This window comes from Parambassis ranga, chromosome 13 (assembly GCF_900634625.1).
Source record: "Parambassis ranga chromosome 13, fParRan2.1, whole genome shotgun sequence".
Taxonomy (NCBI): domain Eukaryota; kingdom Metazoa; phylum Chordata; class Actinopteri; family Ambassidae; genus Parambassis; species Parambassis ranga.
In genome coordinates this window covers 2,523,858-2,545,151 of record NC_041033.1, presented here as the reverse complement: position 1 = coordinate 2,545,151, position 21,294 = coordinate 2,523,858, and the positions used below count along the sequence as shown (strand labels likewise).

The window sequence follows — 21,294 nt, the reverse complement described above, 5'->3', positions numbered from 1 at the left end:
CTGGTGCCTCACATCTCATTGTGGTTCATTTATTCATCTGTATTCTGCTCTGGTTCTAACATTTGAAGATGGATGGGGCTCTTGTGCATGCTAGGCTAAGGTTTTATACAGCCTTTATCTAAAATATGAGTTCTGGTGCATTCAGGTTCCACCCTGACATGACTGTTAGGAAGTTTTCAATGTATTATCTGATTAAACAGTACTAAATATCAGTTGTTTTGTTCTATTTTGATTAATCTGTTGCTTTTAAAATTGTTGTGTGTTGCTTCGCTGTCTGCACAAATGAAGAGCTGTCAGAGATAGTAAGGAAGCAAGATGGTTTACTCCTCCATCAGCTGAACAACGTTTAGGTCAGATCCACAGGGCGACACATATGCACCATGAAAATTATCAACAATTGAAGCTAAGGTTTGAGTAAAGGCAACATTCATAGACAACAGCTGATACAGAACGCTGCAGCCAGGCTTTTAACTCATACCAGGAGAAGTCATCACATGACACCAGTTCTAGCTTCCTGTGAGTTTTAGAATTGATTTTAAGATATTACTGCTGGTTATTAAAGCTTACATACAGGAACGTTTAATTCCTTATGAGCCTGAACAGTCCCCCCCTGTCAGTCCCCAAATCCCGGCTAGTCACTAAGGGTGATCTGGAACTCCTTGCCAAAGGATCTCAGGTGGGCAAACTCAGTGTCATCTTTTAAATCTCTTCTTAAAACTCACTTTTATCGCTTAGCTTTCCAAGTCATTGATCCTACCGAACCCAAATTGTCATTTATTTTATTTGTTTTTATAATTCGGTTTTCTTTTATTAACCTGTTTTACCCTATTTTATTAATCCTGTTTTTGCTTTATTGTATTAATCCTGTTTTATTTTATAAATCCTGTAAATCTTTATTTTATTCAGTTTTATTGGAATTTATCTAACTACTCATCAATTGTCTCTTTCAGTTTGTAAATGTTTAATTATGAAGCACTTTGTAACTGTGAGTTTTATTGTCTGTATCATAAAGTAGGACAATCATTGTATATTTGGAATTAGGGTGAGGCCGCGCTCTTATCTCTTTATGCAGTCAGTATTAACATAGACTACTTCTTCTTCTTCTTTAATAAACAGGTTATCGAACAAACTGTAACTATTCATCATACAGTTACCAAGATGAATGACAGAAACACAACCACTACCCTCTTTTTTCATAAAACCACAAATGTGGCTCTCTCCTCCTCACAGCAGACACAGGAACATGTTCTATATGTTACAGTGCAGAAGTGCTGCGCTATTAGATTAGCCTACAGAAACTGAAGCCTCTCTGTCTGTATGAATGGATGGACCAACCAACAAGTCCATCGCATTCCCTCTGGATGATGTCTTCAGCATGGCTCAAGGCGCAGTGTGTGTAGCAGTGCGGGTGTATTTTGATGTAATGTGATCAGTAATGAATTTTGAGTTGCATTAAAGGGGTGGAGGAGTGCAGTGGGGGGGGATGCGATGGCAGTGGTCAAGAACAAGAAGCGACTGACTAGTAGTGTCCGGGAGTATCCAACATATAATCTAATGAAGACACAGAGAGGGGAGAGGGGGGGCAGCAAAGGAGAGTGATGAGACGAAAGAAACAGGAGGGAGGAAGAAGCTACAAATGAGGTTAGGTCCTTACAGAGAGAGAATGGGGGGTGAGTGGGCTGGATATGGCTAGGGGTGGTAGGTGGAGGGGGGGTGTTTGATAGTCGATGCTAAATCCATTAGGGCCTTGTGACGCCCACCCCCTCTCCCAAAACAGCCTCCCCTCCATACCCCATCCCTGTGGCTGCATCTATGAACCCCCCCCCCCCCCCCCCCCCCCCCCCGCCCCGAATGACACACAAACACACACACATTTAAATCAAAGGAGCTCTTGTTCACTTAAGGGGTGGAGTAAGAGAGAGCACTGCCGCTTCCTAAACGAGTTAACCATTTGGACTGTCAGGGCCAACGGCATGTCTGCTGCAGACACACACACGCAGGCACGCGCACACACACAGAGGCAGGAAGCCTCAAAGTAAGAAAGGCATGTGCAGATATGCCAAAAACCTTGTGCACACACACACACACACAGAGCCAGAACATCCTACTAGTGTTGAGGTAATTCATCAGAGGATGTGGACCTGGCAGCACTGTATGCTGGGTAATGCCACAGTGAGGAAGTCAGGTTGGACTGCACTGAAAACATTTTTAATCAGGTTTGTAGTGGCTACAAATAAAAGAACAGTGAGCCACTCTAGCAATGTATTATGTGTGTGCATGACAGCATGAGGACTCGCATAAAATGCAATACTCTCTTCCATAAAGCAGGATTGCACACATTCCATGTCTTTACCATATTTCTGCCTTTCATATGTTCGTCATACACTGACTACAAAATGTTGACAGACATTGTAAATGCCCTCATTTGGTCCTGTTTTACTGCTTTAATTCATGCTGACACAGTCATGTAAAGGGTTTGTATGCCCGTTTCAGAGACCGAGTGTGTTTTTCCATCCTGCACTGACCTGTGGCGGAGCCCACTATATCTCTGGAAGGGGACTCGGACATGGCATCGGCCAGTCTCTCTCGCAGGCCTTCGTCGCTGGTGTCTGCCGATCCAATGTTGTGCCGCGGCACACCGAAACTCTCCGGCCAGCTCCCGCACACCTCCAGCAGGGTCACACCGCGTCCATCGAACGGCCCTACAAACAAAGGCACAGGTGTGTGAGATTAGTTTGGTTAGCAAATAGAATGCAAGACAGGAGCGGATGTGCTTGTTGTGATTTGCCAGTTGCAATTCAAGGATGTCCAGCTGACTGTCACAATGGGGCTTGGACATGATTCTAATCTCTTTAAGCTGAATTTAATTATGTATCTATGATCAAAACTCATCTGATAAGGGAGTGGAAAACAAACAAAATATAAGTTCACATACGTACTATCAATTTTCAGTAGTCAAACATAAACTTTAGTATAAGTTAAGTCTCTACTTTTAGCCATGATTGTGCCGTTTCCACAGAGGTGAGTGTATGAATAACAGCATCTTTTTAATTAAACAAAACATTTTTTTTCACTGGTTAAAATTCCTAAAGATATTTTTCACTAGTGAGTATTTTAGCTGAATATTTCTCCCCCAGCATATTATAAATGAATTTACTCCACACTAGTTCCGCTGCAGTCCAGCAGATCAGCTGCTCTGCAGTCGCTAACTCAAGTCACCAAACAGCTTGTAAGCACAACAAAATCTTCATGCCTGTCAAACCAAATCCACACTGGCCTACACTGCATCTTAATCTTTTCTGCTCTCTGCCTGTCGTATTTTCTGCAATCAGAGAAATCTTAGACTGAGGAGCCAGAGAGTCTGCAACCTGCTCCTGTGTGTGTGTGTGTGAGAGATGAACCAGGCAGGCAGGCATGCAGACACCAAAACAACTGGTTTATTCTATTCGTGTGTTCATTTGACGAGGTCACTATGCCTGCTAGCCCTGAGAGGTGATAATGGATTTTGGATTTAGCAGTGGTTTTAGCGAAGTGAGTCAGCATGTTAAAAATGCAAACACATGACCTGACGGTTTGAAAGTCAGCTTATCATCAACATCATTTCTGCATATTACCATCTCTCGCCACATTGACACCCAGATATATCTAAGCGACAGGAAGTGACTAAATCAAACATAGTCCTCATATCTGACTGTGACTGATATGTACCATCAGTGCACCTAGATTTAAGATAGAACTGCATATTTAGCATATCTTAGCATGGAAAACAATGGTAAAAAGGCTCTGATAGCTTAGTAGCTTAGCCAGGCACAGGAAACATGGGGTGAATTGATGCAATGAGAAAAGGTTTAGAAGGTATTCATATATTAAAAGCATTGATAAATGTAAAAATGTCCTTTCTATTTATACAAGACAAAATTTTATCAATGTTTTACAGAATCTGTCCTCACACTTTGCACCGTGACTTTATGGTGCTCTTTCAATGTCCAACAAAAACCATTTTTATATAGGACTTTTTACAATCAGAATTGTCTCAAAGTGCAGAGACCCAGAGTCTGAACCCCCTTAAGAACAACAGTGGCAAAAAAACTCTCTTTTAACAGGAAGAAACCTTGAACAGGGCCCGACTCATAAGGAGAACCCTTCTGCTGACAGTCAGGTAGAGGAGGAGAAGAAGAGGGAGACAGGACAGAGAGGATGAAGGAGAGGGACACATGCAGCAAACATCATACATTACAGAGAACAAACAAGGTGACCATATGTGTTAATCTTCACTTACTCAGCTAACTTGCTCCTTTTATATGAGCTGAGATATTTTTGTTGTTGTTTATATTCCTTGTATTGTGATGAACTTTGATGTATACTGCAGATCCATTCTGTTAATGATAATAAAGTTGAGTACAGGAAGCACAGCATTGTGCACATATTGGCCACACATCAATCAGTGATGTAAGTGCTGCTGCTGCTACCTGACTGTTGATGGAAATCACCTGCTGTGACATAACAGTGAAGGTGTAGTCACCTCATGAACAGCATGTCTCTGCTTTGTCTTTGAAATCAACTTTTTTGTGTGTTTTTTTTTTGTGATGTCAATGAAGTCCTCAAAACAAAAGATCTCACACACATATCCCTCCCAACGCGTAACATACACACACACATTCAGAGTCTGAAAGTGTCACTTGTTACTGTTAAGCTATTATTGAGCTTATGGTGCAGAAAAAGATGACATGAGACATTGCAGGTGCTCATTTCAAGACAGCAGAATGAAGTAGAAGGTCCAGGAGTTACATCAGTGGCAACCTTTTTCTGAAATTCATTATTATTAATGATCATTTCATCTCTGAAATCAACCCCCGTTGGAACAGCAGGAGATGGTGGAAGAAAAACCAAAACAGGTGTTGAAAAATTCTTCTAGTGTGACTACTGCAGTGTAATTTAACAGGAATTAGTGCCGATTGTACCATCAGGTGTTTTTTTTTTATGGATTTTTTTGTCGAGCGTGAAAAGGACTTCAAACTCCAGAGTCCGAATGCTGTTAAACTAAAACAGTCCTTTCATGCGGATGCTGTTTCTTACTTTTAGCACCAAATGAAAAGAAATCTCTGTGCAAAGAAAGCTGTATAAATAACAGCCAAATTTAACAAAAACTCTCTGCTTTGCACCTCGAAACTAATTTAAGAGCTTCTTTGTTTTTTCTGTCTGCTGAACATATTTCTTGTTCCTCCATCTAACACCTCTGTTGTATGTGTCTGGCTCTCTCTTTCAGACAAGTGGACAAGCAGACACACAGGAATGTTTCTCTAGTGGTCTTTTGGGTATCAGCAAAACCCAAGTGAGACGGCAGACGAGACGACACAAAGGGAAAAGTGAAGACAGAGACAGGAGGGATCGTCTTTTCCTGGAAAGATCAGATTCTACATGCATAATCTCTGTGTGTGTGTGTGTGTGTGTGTGTAGTAAGTACAAAGACATGGATGGACACACGCACTGAGGGTGACTGCTCAGTACGAGGAAAACAGGCAATATGCAGAGGTATTCAGCTTCTGACTACAGCAGAGATAAACACTCTGATTTCCTTATTTATTTGACAATGTTCCATTTTGTTACCCTCAATTTAAGACACAGTAACAAAATGATGAAAATCATATCAGTTCATCATCATGAATGCCACGAAGACCTAAATCCCACTGTTCCATGCACCAACAACACGCTAGACAAGGCTTGTGTGAACATCTTCAAAAAAAGCTTGATTTAATGAAATTTTAAAATACACAGGCATGCAAAGCCTCTGCCAAATGGTCAGCTGGAGGTTTTAGCGGCTTGTACCTTTAGAAGCCACGAGCCACACTTCACTCTGAAAAACTAAGCTGTCTTGTCCAGATGGGCCTTTACAGCTACAAAATTGAATTCAGCCTTTACAAAGACATACACTCAGATCCCAGCGATCCAGCATTAAATCACCCGGTGTGCAAGACGTAATAACATCATCTCACCTCTAAGGCAAAACACAGGTTTGTTGTTCGACACACATCGACACATACACACACCTCTCATGGAAGGCTTTGAAGGAAGGTCTGCTGGCACTAGAGGGGAATCCTTAAAAAAATCAATCCAACACACACACACAGGCTGCTTCTGAAGTGAAGTTATCAGTAAGCTGAGCCACAGTGTGTGTGTGTGTGTATATGCTTTTGGAGGTCGTCAGTGTTATCACAGCAGGGAGCATGGAGGCCCGTGCAACCTCTCGCCCCAGCATTAGCACCTGTCACTGGCCTGCAGCAGAGCTGAGACTGGCCAGGCCTCAGGGTACGCATGTGCGCACGCACACACACACACAGTAGTCTGCTCCCTGATAGCCAGTGAGCCAGGCAGATCAAAGGGTTTGACTGCTCGGGCTTTTCTGGATGATAAGAGCTTGGCAGAAGGTTAGGAAGAGCTTAAGGTTTATCAGAGCAGGCTTTGAACAATATGGGTATTTGAAGGCCGATACTGATAGTCATAGACTGAAACTACTTATGTAGTGCTGACATTTAGTCATAAAACTGTAAAGAATTTTTTTGTTTTTTTTGGGGCAAACACTATTTAAATGTAGCCTGTAGTTTAAAAATCAATTCCCATATTCATATGAAACTAATTGAAGGCTTCAGACATTCAGAAGGCAAGTTCTTCATTATGAGGAGTCTTTTTATTCCAGATCACATTTTGAAGTTTTACCTTGATTAAAATGAACTCCGGTGCTCTGTTAGGGCACTTGAACAGGTGGGATATCTGCTATGATTCTGTCACTGTACAAAGTGATTGAAATATGCAGCATGGATGAAATTGTCTTAAAGAACTTTACAGCAGAAATTCCCATGGTGGTGGTGGTTACCAACTGGTGTGCTTGACTTGAACCAGGTGGATGCCAACTCATATCATCAACTACCTGACTGCTTCTATTTGGATTTACCAGAAGTTTAACCATAGTTTTAACCTTTGTACTCACTGCCACTGTGAGTACAAGAGACCAGGACTATGTTATGATATTCTGTTTGGGTTGTAAAGAATCACCCTTATACCCCGTTCACACTGGGGAAAGAAAGCCGGATTAAGGCCGCATCCAGATGTTTTTTTTGTGTGAACACCTCGAATCCAGCTGTATCCAGTTTGATTTTAATCGCTAATTGGCTAAAATGTGGCTCAGGTGTGAACGCAAATGTGGCTAGCGAATCCGGCTAGCGATGTGATACTTCCGGTTAGCGACATGCTACTTCCGGTTCACGGGACGCGACATGGGACAAAAAAACCGCATGACGCATGCGCACACACGGTCCTACCGCGGCCTGAACGGACTCTGTATATTACGAGGTGCCACCGAGTGGTTGGGGGGACCGCAAACAAGCCGGATTGAGTGCGGACACGCACATTTGAAAATAGGTCTGAACGTATACAGCTTAAAGACTATACAGATACAATCCTACTCTAGATGACCTTCTCCAGTGTGAACGGGGCCTTTGTATGTCCACTTATCAGCCAATCAGCTAATCAGCCATTTCCTTAAATAAATACAACACCTAAAACCTTATATAAGCCTGATAATGTCACTCACTTCTTTCCACTTCATATGCTGGCAATGCCAGAATGACAGTCCAACCTATGACAGTCAATGCTATGCCTGGGGCCATCCTGATTATATAGATGAAGCTTCTGTTCTGAACATCTATCAAGCATGCTACGGCTCTAGTAAGTTACACATAATGACTGAATCTGTCCACTGTATGGAAGTGAGCAGTGCATGCATTTTTATTTCTGTCTGTAAATCTTGGGAAATGCGGGTTGGAGGAAGATTGTTGTTTTTCCCCCTCCATCATGTTAAAATCCGATGGGATTAAAAGCCACTCTCCACCCAGCTGTTAGTCCTCACGTACTGGCCCCTACTTCTATCCCTGCAGCCAGTGCTACTCCCCTTAAAGACTTAATCACACTGCAGCAGCATGTGCATATGTAGTAGTCACCTCTAATTCACACCAGAGTCAGAGCTGTAATATGATACTATATTTGATGTTTAAACTTTGATAATACTACAGCTATTATGGATTTATATACAATTGTCACAGGTTTCCAATAGACTTTGATGTTTTCTTAAGAATGTGTTGATATTACCTGAGCAGCCACTACTGTACCCAATATCAATACCAATATCAACAGCCTGTTGGACAATTGTAGCAACAACCTTAGCAACGAATGCTACCAAGTGTATGACTGTTTTGCAGTTTATCTGATTTCAGTGACATGCTTGAAGCCTTGACTTATGACAGGAGCATTTGTTTTAGTAAATTCGGTACAATACAATATAAATTAGAGTGACTGATGTTGAATTTTTGGATCTGACTTGTATTTAAGTAGAAAAATGCCCATATCGATGTAATGTAAACTGCTGATAAACTGATATTATAATTCTTGTTGTTAGTAGACTGTTCTGCTAGGACATTGTTAGAGTTACACTGAAAAGGAAATGACATTTACAGCAAATTATTGTGAAAACATGATGTGACACCCATCTGCTCAGCTGTGATGCTAACACTGCTACATATGCTGCAGACAGTGCTGGGAGTATTGTGGTAGGCCGATACTGGCCAATGGTCTGCCAATAATATTGGCTGGCCAAAGCTTGGTCTGAGTGTGAATCAGTCAATAACAAACACATGCAAGAACATTCAAGTTTGGAGAATTCATAGTCACAAAAAATTCCACTCCTTCATTTTGTAGCACACAGTTGTATTACTGTGTAAAAAAAATTATTTTTTTCATTTTTTTGCCATACAACCACTTTAAAAACAAGCTAGCCCCTTAGAGAAGAAACAACTCTGCAAACATGTCCTCGTGTCAAAGTCCTAAAACCAAACTGATTGTACCATGGTTCAACTAAACACACACAAATGTCTGACGGTGTAATGTCCTGAGTGCTCATACCACTGTTTCTGGGTTACCTGTGCAGTAAAGAGGCTAATGTCTGGTTAGCACTAATTCAATTAGACTTTAGTGCGAGGGGCCTGATCGAACTAATTCCTTTATTATGGGGGCTGTGTAATATGTAATGGTGTGTGTAAGTGTATGCGAAAGTGTACTCAAGTGGTGATACTGGAAAGTCAGGCACTGAGAAAACAGGCGCAATCTGTTACAGACAGATCACAACCATGTTGTTAACTTAAGAGTTTATGAGGCACACAATTAACATCTAATGTCATCATTACTAACCACTTTTAATTCACTTTTCGTCCTTTTTCTGGGTTCTATGTTCATTATATATATTGCATCTATATTGCATTATTTGAGCAAAGGAAAATTAACACTGTAGTGTTAATGTACCGACAAAGAAGGATTCTATAGTGTGAAACAATGGGCTGTAAACATCCTATAGCAACCAAATATTTTCAAGGTATTAGCTAGAGACAGACAGATGCAAACAAACACACATCTAAAATATTATAATAATGATTAAGAGTAGCAATAACATTAACTGTGAGTATGTTATGTTTGATATTAAAATGTTACTTTTTTACCAAAACTATATGTCGACAGTTGACACCGATCCTGTTTCCCTAACATTTGATAAAATATTGTGATCTTTGAGTTCTTATAAAGAAAATCATTTACATATGAATTGATATTTTGGAGAAAAACCTTGATTTAACCAAATAAAATCGACTTTTTTGCCATCTTGTTTTTGTAGCTGCAGGCAGGAAGGACCCTCTATCATATCAGAGTCACTTCATGTAAGCTTGGTACGTCAATCTAATCCAGTTCCATGTGTGTATTTCATCCTGGTATAAAGGCAAGGTTCATTCATTCAGTACAATGACACCATTCACATGCTATACAGATAACTTCACAAAAACACACTTTTAATAGTCTTTTACTTGCGCACACACTTCTGTGACTGTGCTGTGAACCCGCACTGACATCCCTCCAGGCTGTGTGTGTCTGTGTGTGTGTGTGTGTCACGGACACACAGCGCAAGAGAGAGAGTGTCTCTGATATCCTCAGGGAAACACTGAGAGTGCTAGCTAGCTGGCGGAGTAGGTTTGTGGTGCAGGGTTAGTGTTAATGGAGATGTAAGCTCAAAGGATTAGCACCCATAGGTAGGTGTGCATGTGTATGTGTGTGTGTGTGTGCTCTTGACAGGCAGGGCCTTTCTTTCATTACATTAAGGACTATGCTTCTAAATCATTTACTCCCGTTGCAGTCTCAGTGGTGTCAGCTAAGTGTTAGTAATCCCCATCAATACCAGGGTCTGCCTCAAGGCACTTTACACACTACCACAATCGCATGCACACACACAAACATATGGCATTCAGATATGAAGACGCATTAACCTGTATGCAGTTAATTGCACAAGAGTCTGCAGACCACTTCAACACTCAGACTCTTACCCACTGAGCTAATTCGCTGCATATGAGACAGCAGCAGTGCTTTGCTCTCCATTAGCCTTTAACAGCAAGCTATGGCTTGTATGTGTCTGTCTTGGCACCATGTCATCCCTCATTCACACATGCAGACATATACCCAAACAGAGGTTTTCCTGAAGCCTAAACCTAACCTTAATATTTACATTCTGACCCCAAACTCTAAAATGCACTAAAGCCATGTATTCACACAGACTAAACTGCAGCTTTCCAACATTTCACAATAATTAGTCACTGTTGGTTCCTTGATACAATAATTCAGTTAAAAAAAAATCTGTTTTATTCTGGTTCTACTTATTTACTGTCTTAATTTAAAATTTGGCCCCAAATAAACAGTTTGCACAAACAACTCAGCAGGAAGCCATGCCTGAAACAAGCAGTCAGGGGGAAAATCTGCAAGTTTTCTGCAGAATAAAGCATAAATGTATTATAGTGTACTTTATATGGTCAGTACATGTCAGTGTGTGATCATTGTGCCATGCGTGACATAGCCATGAGTGCTGATGGCACAGAAAATGCATACTTCTTTACAGACAGATAAGGTAAACACACACACACCGTGCATGTGTGTGCACATGTTCTCAGTAGGAGCTGATTATGCTGGTTTGTTGTGTAGAATGGTGAGTAAACACACAGTGATGTGGGCATCTGAGAGGAGACCTGCATGGACCAACACATCAACCCTTTCAGAATCACAGATTCTTAAGTGCAGGCACATCTGACAAGGACAGCTGACTCCCACAGCATGTGTACAAGAAACTGAAAATCAAATCAAAACTTTGCAACATTAGTGCTATAAGTTAGAGGTGGATAATGTACTCTACCTGAGGCATATAAGAGACAGCCTCAAACATCCTTCTGAAATCTAACACACAAAGAGTGAGCAAAAAAGATCACTTTGACCCACTGAATCACTGAATCTATATCTCACAAGTGTGGTGTAAGACAGAACGTCACTCATTCAGACTGCAAGTTTACACAGTAGCAGTGGAGGGAAGTGCTGTAATTCAATATGCTGATAGAAAACAGCTGACAGTGATTAGGGAACTTACTGTATCGACATGTTTGTTTTCACAATGGCACATATAGAGTAAACAGAGCACTGGGGTCTTTCTAAGCATCTCTCTAAAGAGCTTTGTGCCCAAAGTCAGTAGGCAGTCTGTCATGCTGGCATGGCTTTTCTTATTCGTTTGAAGGTTCTGCTGCACTAATGAATGTTGCAGGGAAAAGCCGGCATGGGAGGTGAAAAGAGAGGAAAATGAAAGTTCCCTGAGAAAAGACCTCTCCCTGGTCCTGCTGTTGGTTTCCAGAGGGCATTAATAATGAGCTGAGGGGGACACTGATTAGAAGGAGACCATATATTTAACACTAAGCAGACCCCTGAAAGGGTGTGTTTGCTGACAAATGAGCAGGCCTGCTCTGACAGCCTGTATGTATGAACTATATTTGTACAAGTGTGGTGTATGCTTGAGTCTCATGGGCATTTTGTGTGGGTTTTTCTGCAAATGAATAGTTGAATTCATGTTTGGTTGGTACAACTCTGAGCACCACCTCTATAAAATCCAAAATGTGATATCAGCTACATACTGCCTCTACCTGACTAGTAGTAGTCTACCTGACTATTAGATGCTTGTGATGTGGCATTGGTGTGTTCAAATTGTAATGTTAGTGCCCTCTTGATGATGCTTATTTGCATGGAGGAGGTTAAATAGAAGTACGTAATATGAGTAAAAGCAGTGTACATGAGTGATTTGAATGGACTAAACAAATCGGCTAAGCTAGCTACATTACTACTGGTCAGAACAATATGAAAGTGTTTTTCCACTGCAAGAACTATGGACCTGAAAAAGCTTGGTTTAGCATCCAGGGGCTAATTGGTTAAATGCAACAGTGCTAAACTGAAAATTCACCAGCAAGGTAATAGGTCAGAATTGGCCCATGGATCAAGTCAAGAAATACTGCCTAAGTGATTAATCCTGTCACCTCATGAGTCCAGTGAAACACGAACAAACTAATTAAGGGGATGTTCCTGTAAATCTTAACACCACTTCACACTAGCCCAGGGAAGTTCACAGCTGTGGAAACACATGCTAGAGAACATGGCGATGGCACAGTACTTCCTACAGTCCATAACACAGTCTTTTGCAGGGAAAAAAGTAACATGAGGTCAAAATTTTAGTCTGGCGTTCTCCAGTGGGTGGAGACCTGGCTAAAAATGGTGCCTGCAGAATGTAAAATACATTCAATGCAAAAAATTCATAGCATGCCCTGTTTTTCATGTCTAACCTGAACCAGCCTGAACCACAAACCCCAACCATGAATGGAAACAAAATTCAACAGCTCAGAGTGTTTCGAGCAGCGGTGTCAGAGGGATGTGAACCCCGGGCTCCTGAGGAAATGTTCACTGCACTGTCTGTGCCCCCAAAGCTTGAAACTACCTCCTAATGTGGATTTGCAGCTGTATCAGTCATGTGATCATTCATATGTTCCGATTGGCCAGCCAGCATAAATGTAAACATTTGTCATGCCTGGTGAGAGTATAATCATGCTTAGAAGAAAAAGTTACTTTTTATTGTATTACTGTACAATATATAGTATTAAAGGCTGTGCAGTGCCCTTACTAACAACTTAGTTAATAACTTTGAACTTGGGGTGTTTTATTTGGGTCTGTTGATAACTGGCATCATAGGAAGGATTATGACAACATGATATTTTTGTTCATGCCTTAAACTGCTGTTTGACATGTGTAATACATTTCTAAAAATATATCACAGATAAATAAACATGTCAAAGTCATAATTTCCCTTCAGCCAACGTCATCACAGAACCGTTACAAAGCATCTTTCATCTGGCCAGAGACATGGCGCCCACACGACTAAAACTCCCTTCTGGGCGCTAGACATTGTTTTCCATCAAACCAAAACAAAGATTGGGGAGTGTACACTTCACGGTGCTAGCATGGCCAGCTAATTGATTTCAGGCCGGATCGTGTTGCTGTGTAATGGAGCAGGCTAACGTGATGATGAAGCTGGGATGGTCATGGTGATGACTTTCACAGGGACTCCAGCCTCATTTGTTTGTTTGACAGACTGCAGGGTTGTGTGTGTGTGTGTGCGTGCGCACGTGCATTCATGTGGGTCTCCATTTGGCATAAAGGATATGGATTAAGCTATAGAGGTGACAGATGATATGTTTACAGGAGAATGTTTGCTTTCTGCACGATATTTAATTACATGGTTTGTGTGTGTCACCGCCTGTGTATATACGTGTATGTGAGAAAGTGTGTGTGGATGCCTAGTTATCTGTGTGTTACAGGCTGTGTGTGTGAAAGGGTCACAGCCGTTTATCAATCACCGAGAATTTGTTCACTTCCTTCCTCGCTGTCCTTCCTTCGCCTCAATCTTACCCCGTCTATTTCATTCATTTTTTTTCTTCCTGGGAAGTGGTCCAATCCAAATCTAAACTAGTGCTATCCACTGTTTACTGCCATTGCAACACAGCACAAATAAATATCTTAGCATTATTTACAAAACAGACCTGCTCATATACAATCTTGCCCCCAACTCCACGCCAGTAAGAGCCTGGATTGGGTGGTAAAAGGGGATTTAGGAAGCATGACGCATACTATGGCATTCCTATGATGTCATAACCTTGTGTTTTAAATGCCTGAACTACACAAAAGTTCATTTTAAATAAAAGAAGTACTGTGGCATTTAAAAGGCACTGAGATAGAACATTGCCCTGCTTAAGGTGCTCCCAAAGATAAGAAATCAAATTTGAGGAGAAGCTGTATGAGTTTAACAGCTATTATGGTGGTAATAATACTTTGGATGGATGTTTAAAGGGCAAATAGGCTACCAGAAATGTAGCTGGATAGCCAAAAGCTTAGCAAAGTTGCCAGGACTAGGATCTCTAAGTTGAATGAAGTCATGTTCTTTCCTCTTTCCAAACCTCCCTCTCTAGTTTTCAGTCTTCATTGTTGGTCTATTGTACACATAGTACAAGTACAGGAGTCATATGCAATGGTTATGACTCTTCTTTCTCACCTCCTAACAGCCAGCCAATAACTGTGAAGTGGCAGTGAATGTTGAATGGTTAGTTTCTGAAAGTGACATGTCAGACAGGAATTTCCAAAGCTATGTGACCATTTGACAAGCAGTTCTGATTGACTACACTGGCACCTTAACCCTAGGTATGAAGGTTCTGTCACCGCAGCCAAATGGTTTTGGTGCTCAAACCTAACTTTTAACAAGGCAGTCCGCTGTTTGTTTACTGTTTCCTTCCTTCTGCACTGCCTAACAGGCTGGACCAAAGCAGGCTGTGGCGTGCTGTCTGAAACATGGAGAGGAATATTGTACCATGCATGGCTTCCTCTCAGGGGGGTAAACCAAGAGGATTCCCAGCACCAAAGCCACAGCCCTGTGTTCCTGGAAATCCTCCACAATCCCATTTAATCTTAACGCCCTGCCTTGCCTAATGTGTCCCTAAGCTGGCCTTATCACACCACAGAGACGGCCGGAGGGGATAGACAGAAAGATGTGCACTTGTATTGTGGGTAGGTAACAGTATATTATAACCTATCATTTAAACTCCTACACATATAATATATGTATACATTGTTGACTGATCATGTAGCTGGAAGGTCCAGCCAGCATGACAACTATGACCAAATTGATGGGCAAAGACAGACAAGCAGCTGGCTGAGGTGGAGAGAGAGGCATTATGGAACAACCAGCACTAGCCTCTTCATTCTAAGAGAATAAATCCTCCATTATTATGGCTCTCTCTCTCGGGCCTAAAAGCAAGTATCTTACAGGGAATTAATCGTACTGGATGGAGAGGCGGGGGAGCCCATTTCATTTCCTCATCAAGTTTTGGGAGAATTGCATTGGAAGTCAAGCAGCCACCTGGGAATGGCCTGCTCTCTTCTTCCTTCCTATCTGTTGCAGGCTGGGCTCCTTTACAGCCTATGTAGACACCTGGAGAGTAAGTGAAGGGGTTCTTAGGGGTGTACAGACCTTACAGCATGTCCAAATCAAAAGGGTTTGTGTGGGACACAGTTAGAGGTAGTGAAAAGGCAGTCACAAGTCTTTCACAACTCAGGACACCAGCCACGACCACCTCGGTGTCTTGCCAGGTTCTACACCCTCCATGTCTGCACAATCAGAGCTGTTTTGCAAGCAGACAAAGAAACAACAATACACCAGATGCTTTTGGCTCATCAGTGAACAGGCTGAAAGAATTCCCATTTCCATGTGAGTCTGTTGTGTTTGTTAAGTCATCAGTCTGAATCTCTGGAATAGCTTGGGCAGTGAGCAGTAGACATGGAAGAAGTACATTAGGAGAGTGTGGTTTCAGCTCTGTGCAAGAACTTGTCAGACTGCATGAATATGAATCCAACTAGAGCTGGAAAAGTAAACTTTAAAAAAGTATGTGTGTGTGTGTGTGACAGAGAATATATATGTGTGTGTCCAGCTCATGGCCAGCCAAGCCTCCTCAGGCCTCTAAACAAGCACTATAAATTCACCCTCCACTTACCTGCAGTAAAAATGTCAGGAGCGAGGCTTTTATTGGGCCACACACACACACACACACACACACACAAATATATATGTACACACATCCAACTCACTTAGGAGTCACTGAATACACACTCATTTTTTCAAACACACACACCAAAGCCTTTTACTGTGTGTATCTTCCAATCTTCTGTGGCACAGTGGAGAAGCTTAACATTGATATTGACATGACATGCGGGCTGGCTGCAGGCAGGGACTCTATGCTAACAACATTAGCCACATAGATCTTGTCAAAGCCACTCTGTCACCTCCACAAACCAGCACATTAAAAAAAATGGCCACTGTATTTTGTTCAATATTATAATGCAAATTGTCAAATAACTATACAAAGTCACGCACAATGACGAAACAGTAAACATAAAGTTGTATTCAAAATATGTAATAAATGATGGTAACGATGATCTGCAATTATGTATAGTGCTTTTCAACCTATACCTTTGTGATTGGTAGACAACTACTGAGGCATAGCCACTGAATTTTGATAGAACAAATACAGTACACGATTTTCAGGTAATTTTACTGGTCAAAAGTTTAAATTAATTTTAGTTAATTTATTTTTTAACCCTGACAGGGTAATACATCATCAGCAATAGTGACAGGCATTAGTTAAGAACATTAGTGGGCAATATTTGTAATTTTGGGTTTTTTTGTAGCTACTGTAATTATACCAAAATTAGTAATAACAATTAAAAGTTATAGTTTTATTGTTTTTTTAATGCATTTATTATTTTGCTTTGTTGTAGTTTAAAAACACCAGACTAGACACATAATTACTGTCAAAAAGAATGCTAACAGCTAAAACTACATTCTTTCCTCAAGAACTTTCTTCACTTCTGTAGTTTTGCCAGTGATCCTCTCTTCATTCAAAAGGAATGGAGTCAGTTTCAACCCCCACCAAAACCTGTGATACAATATTTACTGGAAATTCTATCAATTCTTGTTATGTGTCTAATTGTGTGTATCCATGTGTGCACATGAGAGACAGGGAGAGTGTGTCCTGGTGAAGACATAACCTGCCACAGTACAAAAGGACTGAGGGATAGTAAGTATGTATGTTCCCCTCAACATATACATACACAGACATAAAAGCAAGCAACAGTGAGCAGTGTGTGTATCTGCGCTTGTGTGTGTCTGTGTGACACATCTGGGAGTGTAATCAGTGGGCTTCTTTCAAGAGCTGCCAAAGCAAACAGGCCAATAAGGAATCCACTTTACAGACCATCGATCTCCGCTGGCCACAGCCAACACAAACACACATGCACACAGACGGTGAGATGAGCAATCACATGCACGCACACACACATGCACACACACTCACAAGACAATGGCTAGATTCATTCATACAGTCACACAAGTACAATACCCCCCCCCCCCCAAAAAAAAAAAAAATATACTCATACAAATGAGTGCAGGAAGAGAACCCACACATGCAGGAAGTCCAAGTGGTGCTCATACACACACACACAATACAGCATGCATTATCTAAAGAATAATACAGGGTGGACTTTTTCAGAAATCAAACAAAGAGTGTAGCTGCCACTGGTTTATCTCCCCTGTCTCTCTGTCACACACACACAGAAAGGTTTTAGTCTGTCTGAAAGAAAAGTTTGTCTCTTCAGCTAAAATTGACCACAACAAAAAAAGGCCAGTATGTATAAAAGTATATAAATATTGCATAATAATGGCACATTTAATTCAAGATGAATAAAAGATAATTAATAAAAAAAAGTCTTGATCCAAAGATTTTGATCCGTTTGTATTTTGATTTTCTTGATATATTTTTACAAAAACAAACCCAGACACTGTAAATTTAAACTGGTCTACACACAAGACCTTTCCAGGATGTCCACTGAAAAACAGAAAATGTAACAATTTCATTCTTGTGCAAAGTAATCTGCTCTGCTCCCCTTGATTTTTTTTTTTCTCCTCCAACCAGACGGGGAGAAAACACTGTGATAAAAAAAACAAAACCAATCAACAATGGAAATATTGTTGTGTGGAGTCTCTGAATGATTCAGAGCGTCCCGCACTGCAGAGCCATCAGCCTTTAAAACACTTCCAGATGATCCTCAGACAATAGGAGGAGAGAAAACAAGGCTAATACGTCATCCATTTACTTTGGGCCACAGTGGTGAACAACAATAAATCCTGAAGGGGCGGCACGCAAACACACACACACACACACACACACAAGTATGTTTGTTCATGTGCATATGTAGCGATCTGGAAAAGGAAACTAGATAGATTGAGCTGATAGGAAACTGCATATACTTGAAAGCCAAGACATAATGCAACCCACCAACAGGTTGTTTTCACAGTGAGCGCACACGCATGCACGCACACACACGCACACAAAACTTTCACACTTGCTGATGCATGAACTCTCACGTGTATACACACGCACACACACTGCCAAGTGCAGGAGACAGCCTCCATTGAGAAAACCAACGAGCTGTGCCTCTCCTGAGACACACACACACACGCAAAAACAGACACACACCAAAGCTATCACTGGCAGAATCAGAGTGAAAGGCAGTGGCTGTGACGGAGCCGTGAAGCTGTGCTGGCAAACAACAGCAGTTTGCTGCAGATTCGTGATATTTACTAGCCTTCATAGGCGCTAAATAGAGCGAAGAGTTACCGCAGTGTGTGTGTGTATGTTGTTCATAATATCAGACTTAATTTATACCAGGTCTAGACAAGGGTGTGTTTGGACACCTGTGTGTGAGATCTAAGGGTTATTTCATAAAATCAAAATAAGGTCTGGTCAGCGTTATAGCAGCGTTTAACTGATTAAATGGTGGAAGTGATCAGTATGCTGTAAGGCTGCAGAACAAACCATATTCATATAGAGATATGTAGCACAATTAATAATAACTGTGTATTTAATTAATTTACTCTAATGCCACACAGATAACCATATAAAGTCACACTAACGCAAGCTGCTCTTTGTTATGTCAAACTGCATTGTGTTTTAACAGACTGAGCAGAAACAAAGACAGACAATGTCACCACACACTCATCATTACATTTACCTTTGTAAAATGTTTCTGTTTAAATAAAATAAAGACTGTCCTTACTCAGGCTTACACTTACAGTAAAGGAGAGTCAATCATACTGTCTCACAACCAGTCTCACCGACAGTCCATCACCTGACAAACCCACAGCCAATGATGTGAAAATATACCCATCTATACTGGTGCATCATCATTTTTTAAATAAAATGATCCTAACAGTATATTTATAATAACTATATCTGGCATAAAAATATCTGTACAATTCTTGGGTTGTATACCAACATACATTGGAAATTACAGTACAAGCGTCAACAGCTAAATGCATCACACAATGACTATTAGATTAAATTGACATAATTAGGATCAGGAAAGACGGGAAGTGATTTGAATTTTTAGCGGTCTTTAGTCGCCCGCTGATGCTTAACCACTGACCACGCCCATCAGACACACTAACAATAAACAGCATACACTCCAAAACCTCAACACAATCATCTGCAGCTTTTGCAGTGAGATAATGATGTATCTGCTATCATCAAAAGCATTATATTTCCCATCTATTTACGTGATGTGTTCTGAGTAAGCACTGCGGCGCTGAACACGTCAGGATGACTCCTGAAATAAGATAGGAGTAAAAAGTGGGATCAGGACAAGAATAGATTGATACTGGTTAGTAAGTCCTGCGCATTTATGGCTAGAAGTAGAAACAACTCAAATATGTCTTTGTGTAGTGTAACACAAACCTTTGATTTTACAGTACAGTGTACAGACTACTGTTAGTTGAAACTGTTTATGCATACACCTTACATACATACACTACTAACAGTTTTCTAATCGTCAATTAGCCTCTTTAACATGATTAGCTAACACAATGTACCATTAGAACATAGAAATAATGGCTGCTGGAAAAGTGCCTCTGTATACCTCTGTATACAGTATATACCATTAAAAATCAGCCTTTTCTAACTAGAATAGTCATTTACCACATTAACAATGTCTAGACTGTATGTCTGATTACTTTAAAGGTAGGGTAGGAGATTTTGAAAACTCAGTGAGAGTCAGCCAGATTTTGAAAGTAAACACACGCCCCCTTCTCTCGGAGCTCACCCCAAAGCCACGCCTCCCAATCACATGGATGCGCATTACCTGAAGATGAGCTGCGGTCTGTGACTTCGGCCATCATGCACGTACCTCTCTGGTGCGCGCAGAGCAGGAAGAGAGTGACAACCAGCCAATAGTCCGCGCAGGTCCACCTCGTAGGATTTTTAGTGTTTTATAGCTTCCACAGATGATTAATATTCTTCGTTTTAAAGCGAAACTGCCGAACTAATCGGTTGCTATCGGATTGTAAAGAGAAGTTACACTAATTTAACAAAAAGTGCATCAGAATGAAATCTCCTACCCTACCTTTAAATAAAGACATTTCCAAGTGACCCCAAACTTTTGAACGGTAGTGTATGTACAGTAAGGTGGCTGTGAGGAAACTGTTTGTCTTACATGGTGCATTTAGGGACCTTTGGAAAGTTCACAGCCATGTGATAATTCAGCTTAAAAAAGCAATGTTCAGGGTGAAACTGAACTTGCATGTTGGCGTTTTTTTAGTGTTTGTGTGAACTTGTCTGGACAACACATGTAAAATGTTGTTGTACTGAAGTATGAATGAAAAAAATGCACATGTGCTTCTGTTTTTCTCCCTCCTACTGAACACTGTAGGTGCTGTGGGGTCACCCGGCCTTAAGTGCTGCAAATGCAGACAGATTTCATTTAGTCTGGGGGTTCAATGCACTCATTAGTCACTAGTCTGGGTTTTATGTTTTTTTGTGTCCCATGGTGGTCTAAATGTGTTTCATAGGGCTTTCCCACCCTGACAGGAATACAGTTTGTGTGGGAAATAGAGGCTAGTAAGAATTATAGGCATTGTAACAGTTTAATATGAAGGAATCATGTTTAACAAACTTTTTCACCTAGGAAGGGATCTTTGGTCTGCAACACATGTCTGATTTTAAGATGCATTTAATGACATGTGTAGTGTAAGGTTAAGATAAAGAGTGATGTCACTTCCTGACAGAAAGCTTTGGACAGAGAGAAAGAACGGAGAGACAAGAAAAGATGAAAAAGGCCAGCAGGGTGAGGTAACCATGTGCAGATGGACCCTGTGTGTGTGTGTGTGTGTGTGCATGTGTCTATAGACAAGCAGCTGCAGGAAGGATCCTGCTGAGAAAGAGCAGGACGTCTTGTCATCCACTGTGGCCACAA

At 41.1% G+C, this 21,294-nt stretch overlaps 1 protein-coding gene across 1 annotated transcript in view; it reads right to left on the bottom strand.

Annotated features, from left to right (window-relative positions):
• Positions 1 to 21,294, bottom strand: part of bcas3 (BCAS3 microtubule associated cell migration factor) — a 275,077-nt gene that overhangs the window by 25,407 nt on the left and 228,376 nt on the right. The window contains exon 23 of the mRNA XM_028420472.1: positions 2,526 to 2,702. Within this exon, the coding sequence (XP_028276273.1) occupies positions 2,526 to 2,702 (177 nt within the window). The remainder of the gene's footprint in view (positions 1 to 2,525; positions 2,703 to 21,294) is intronic.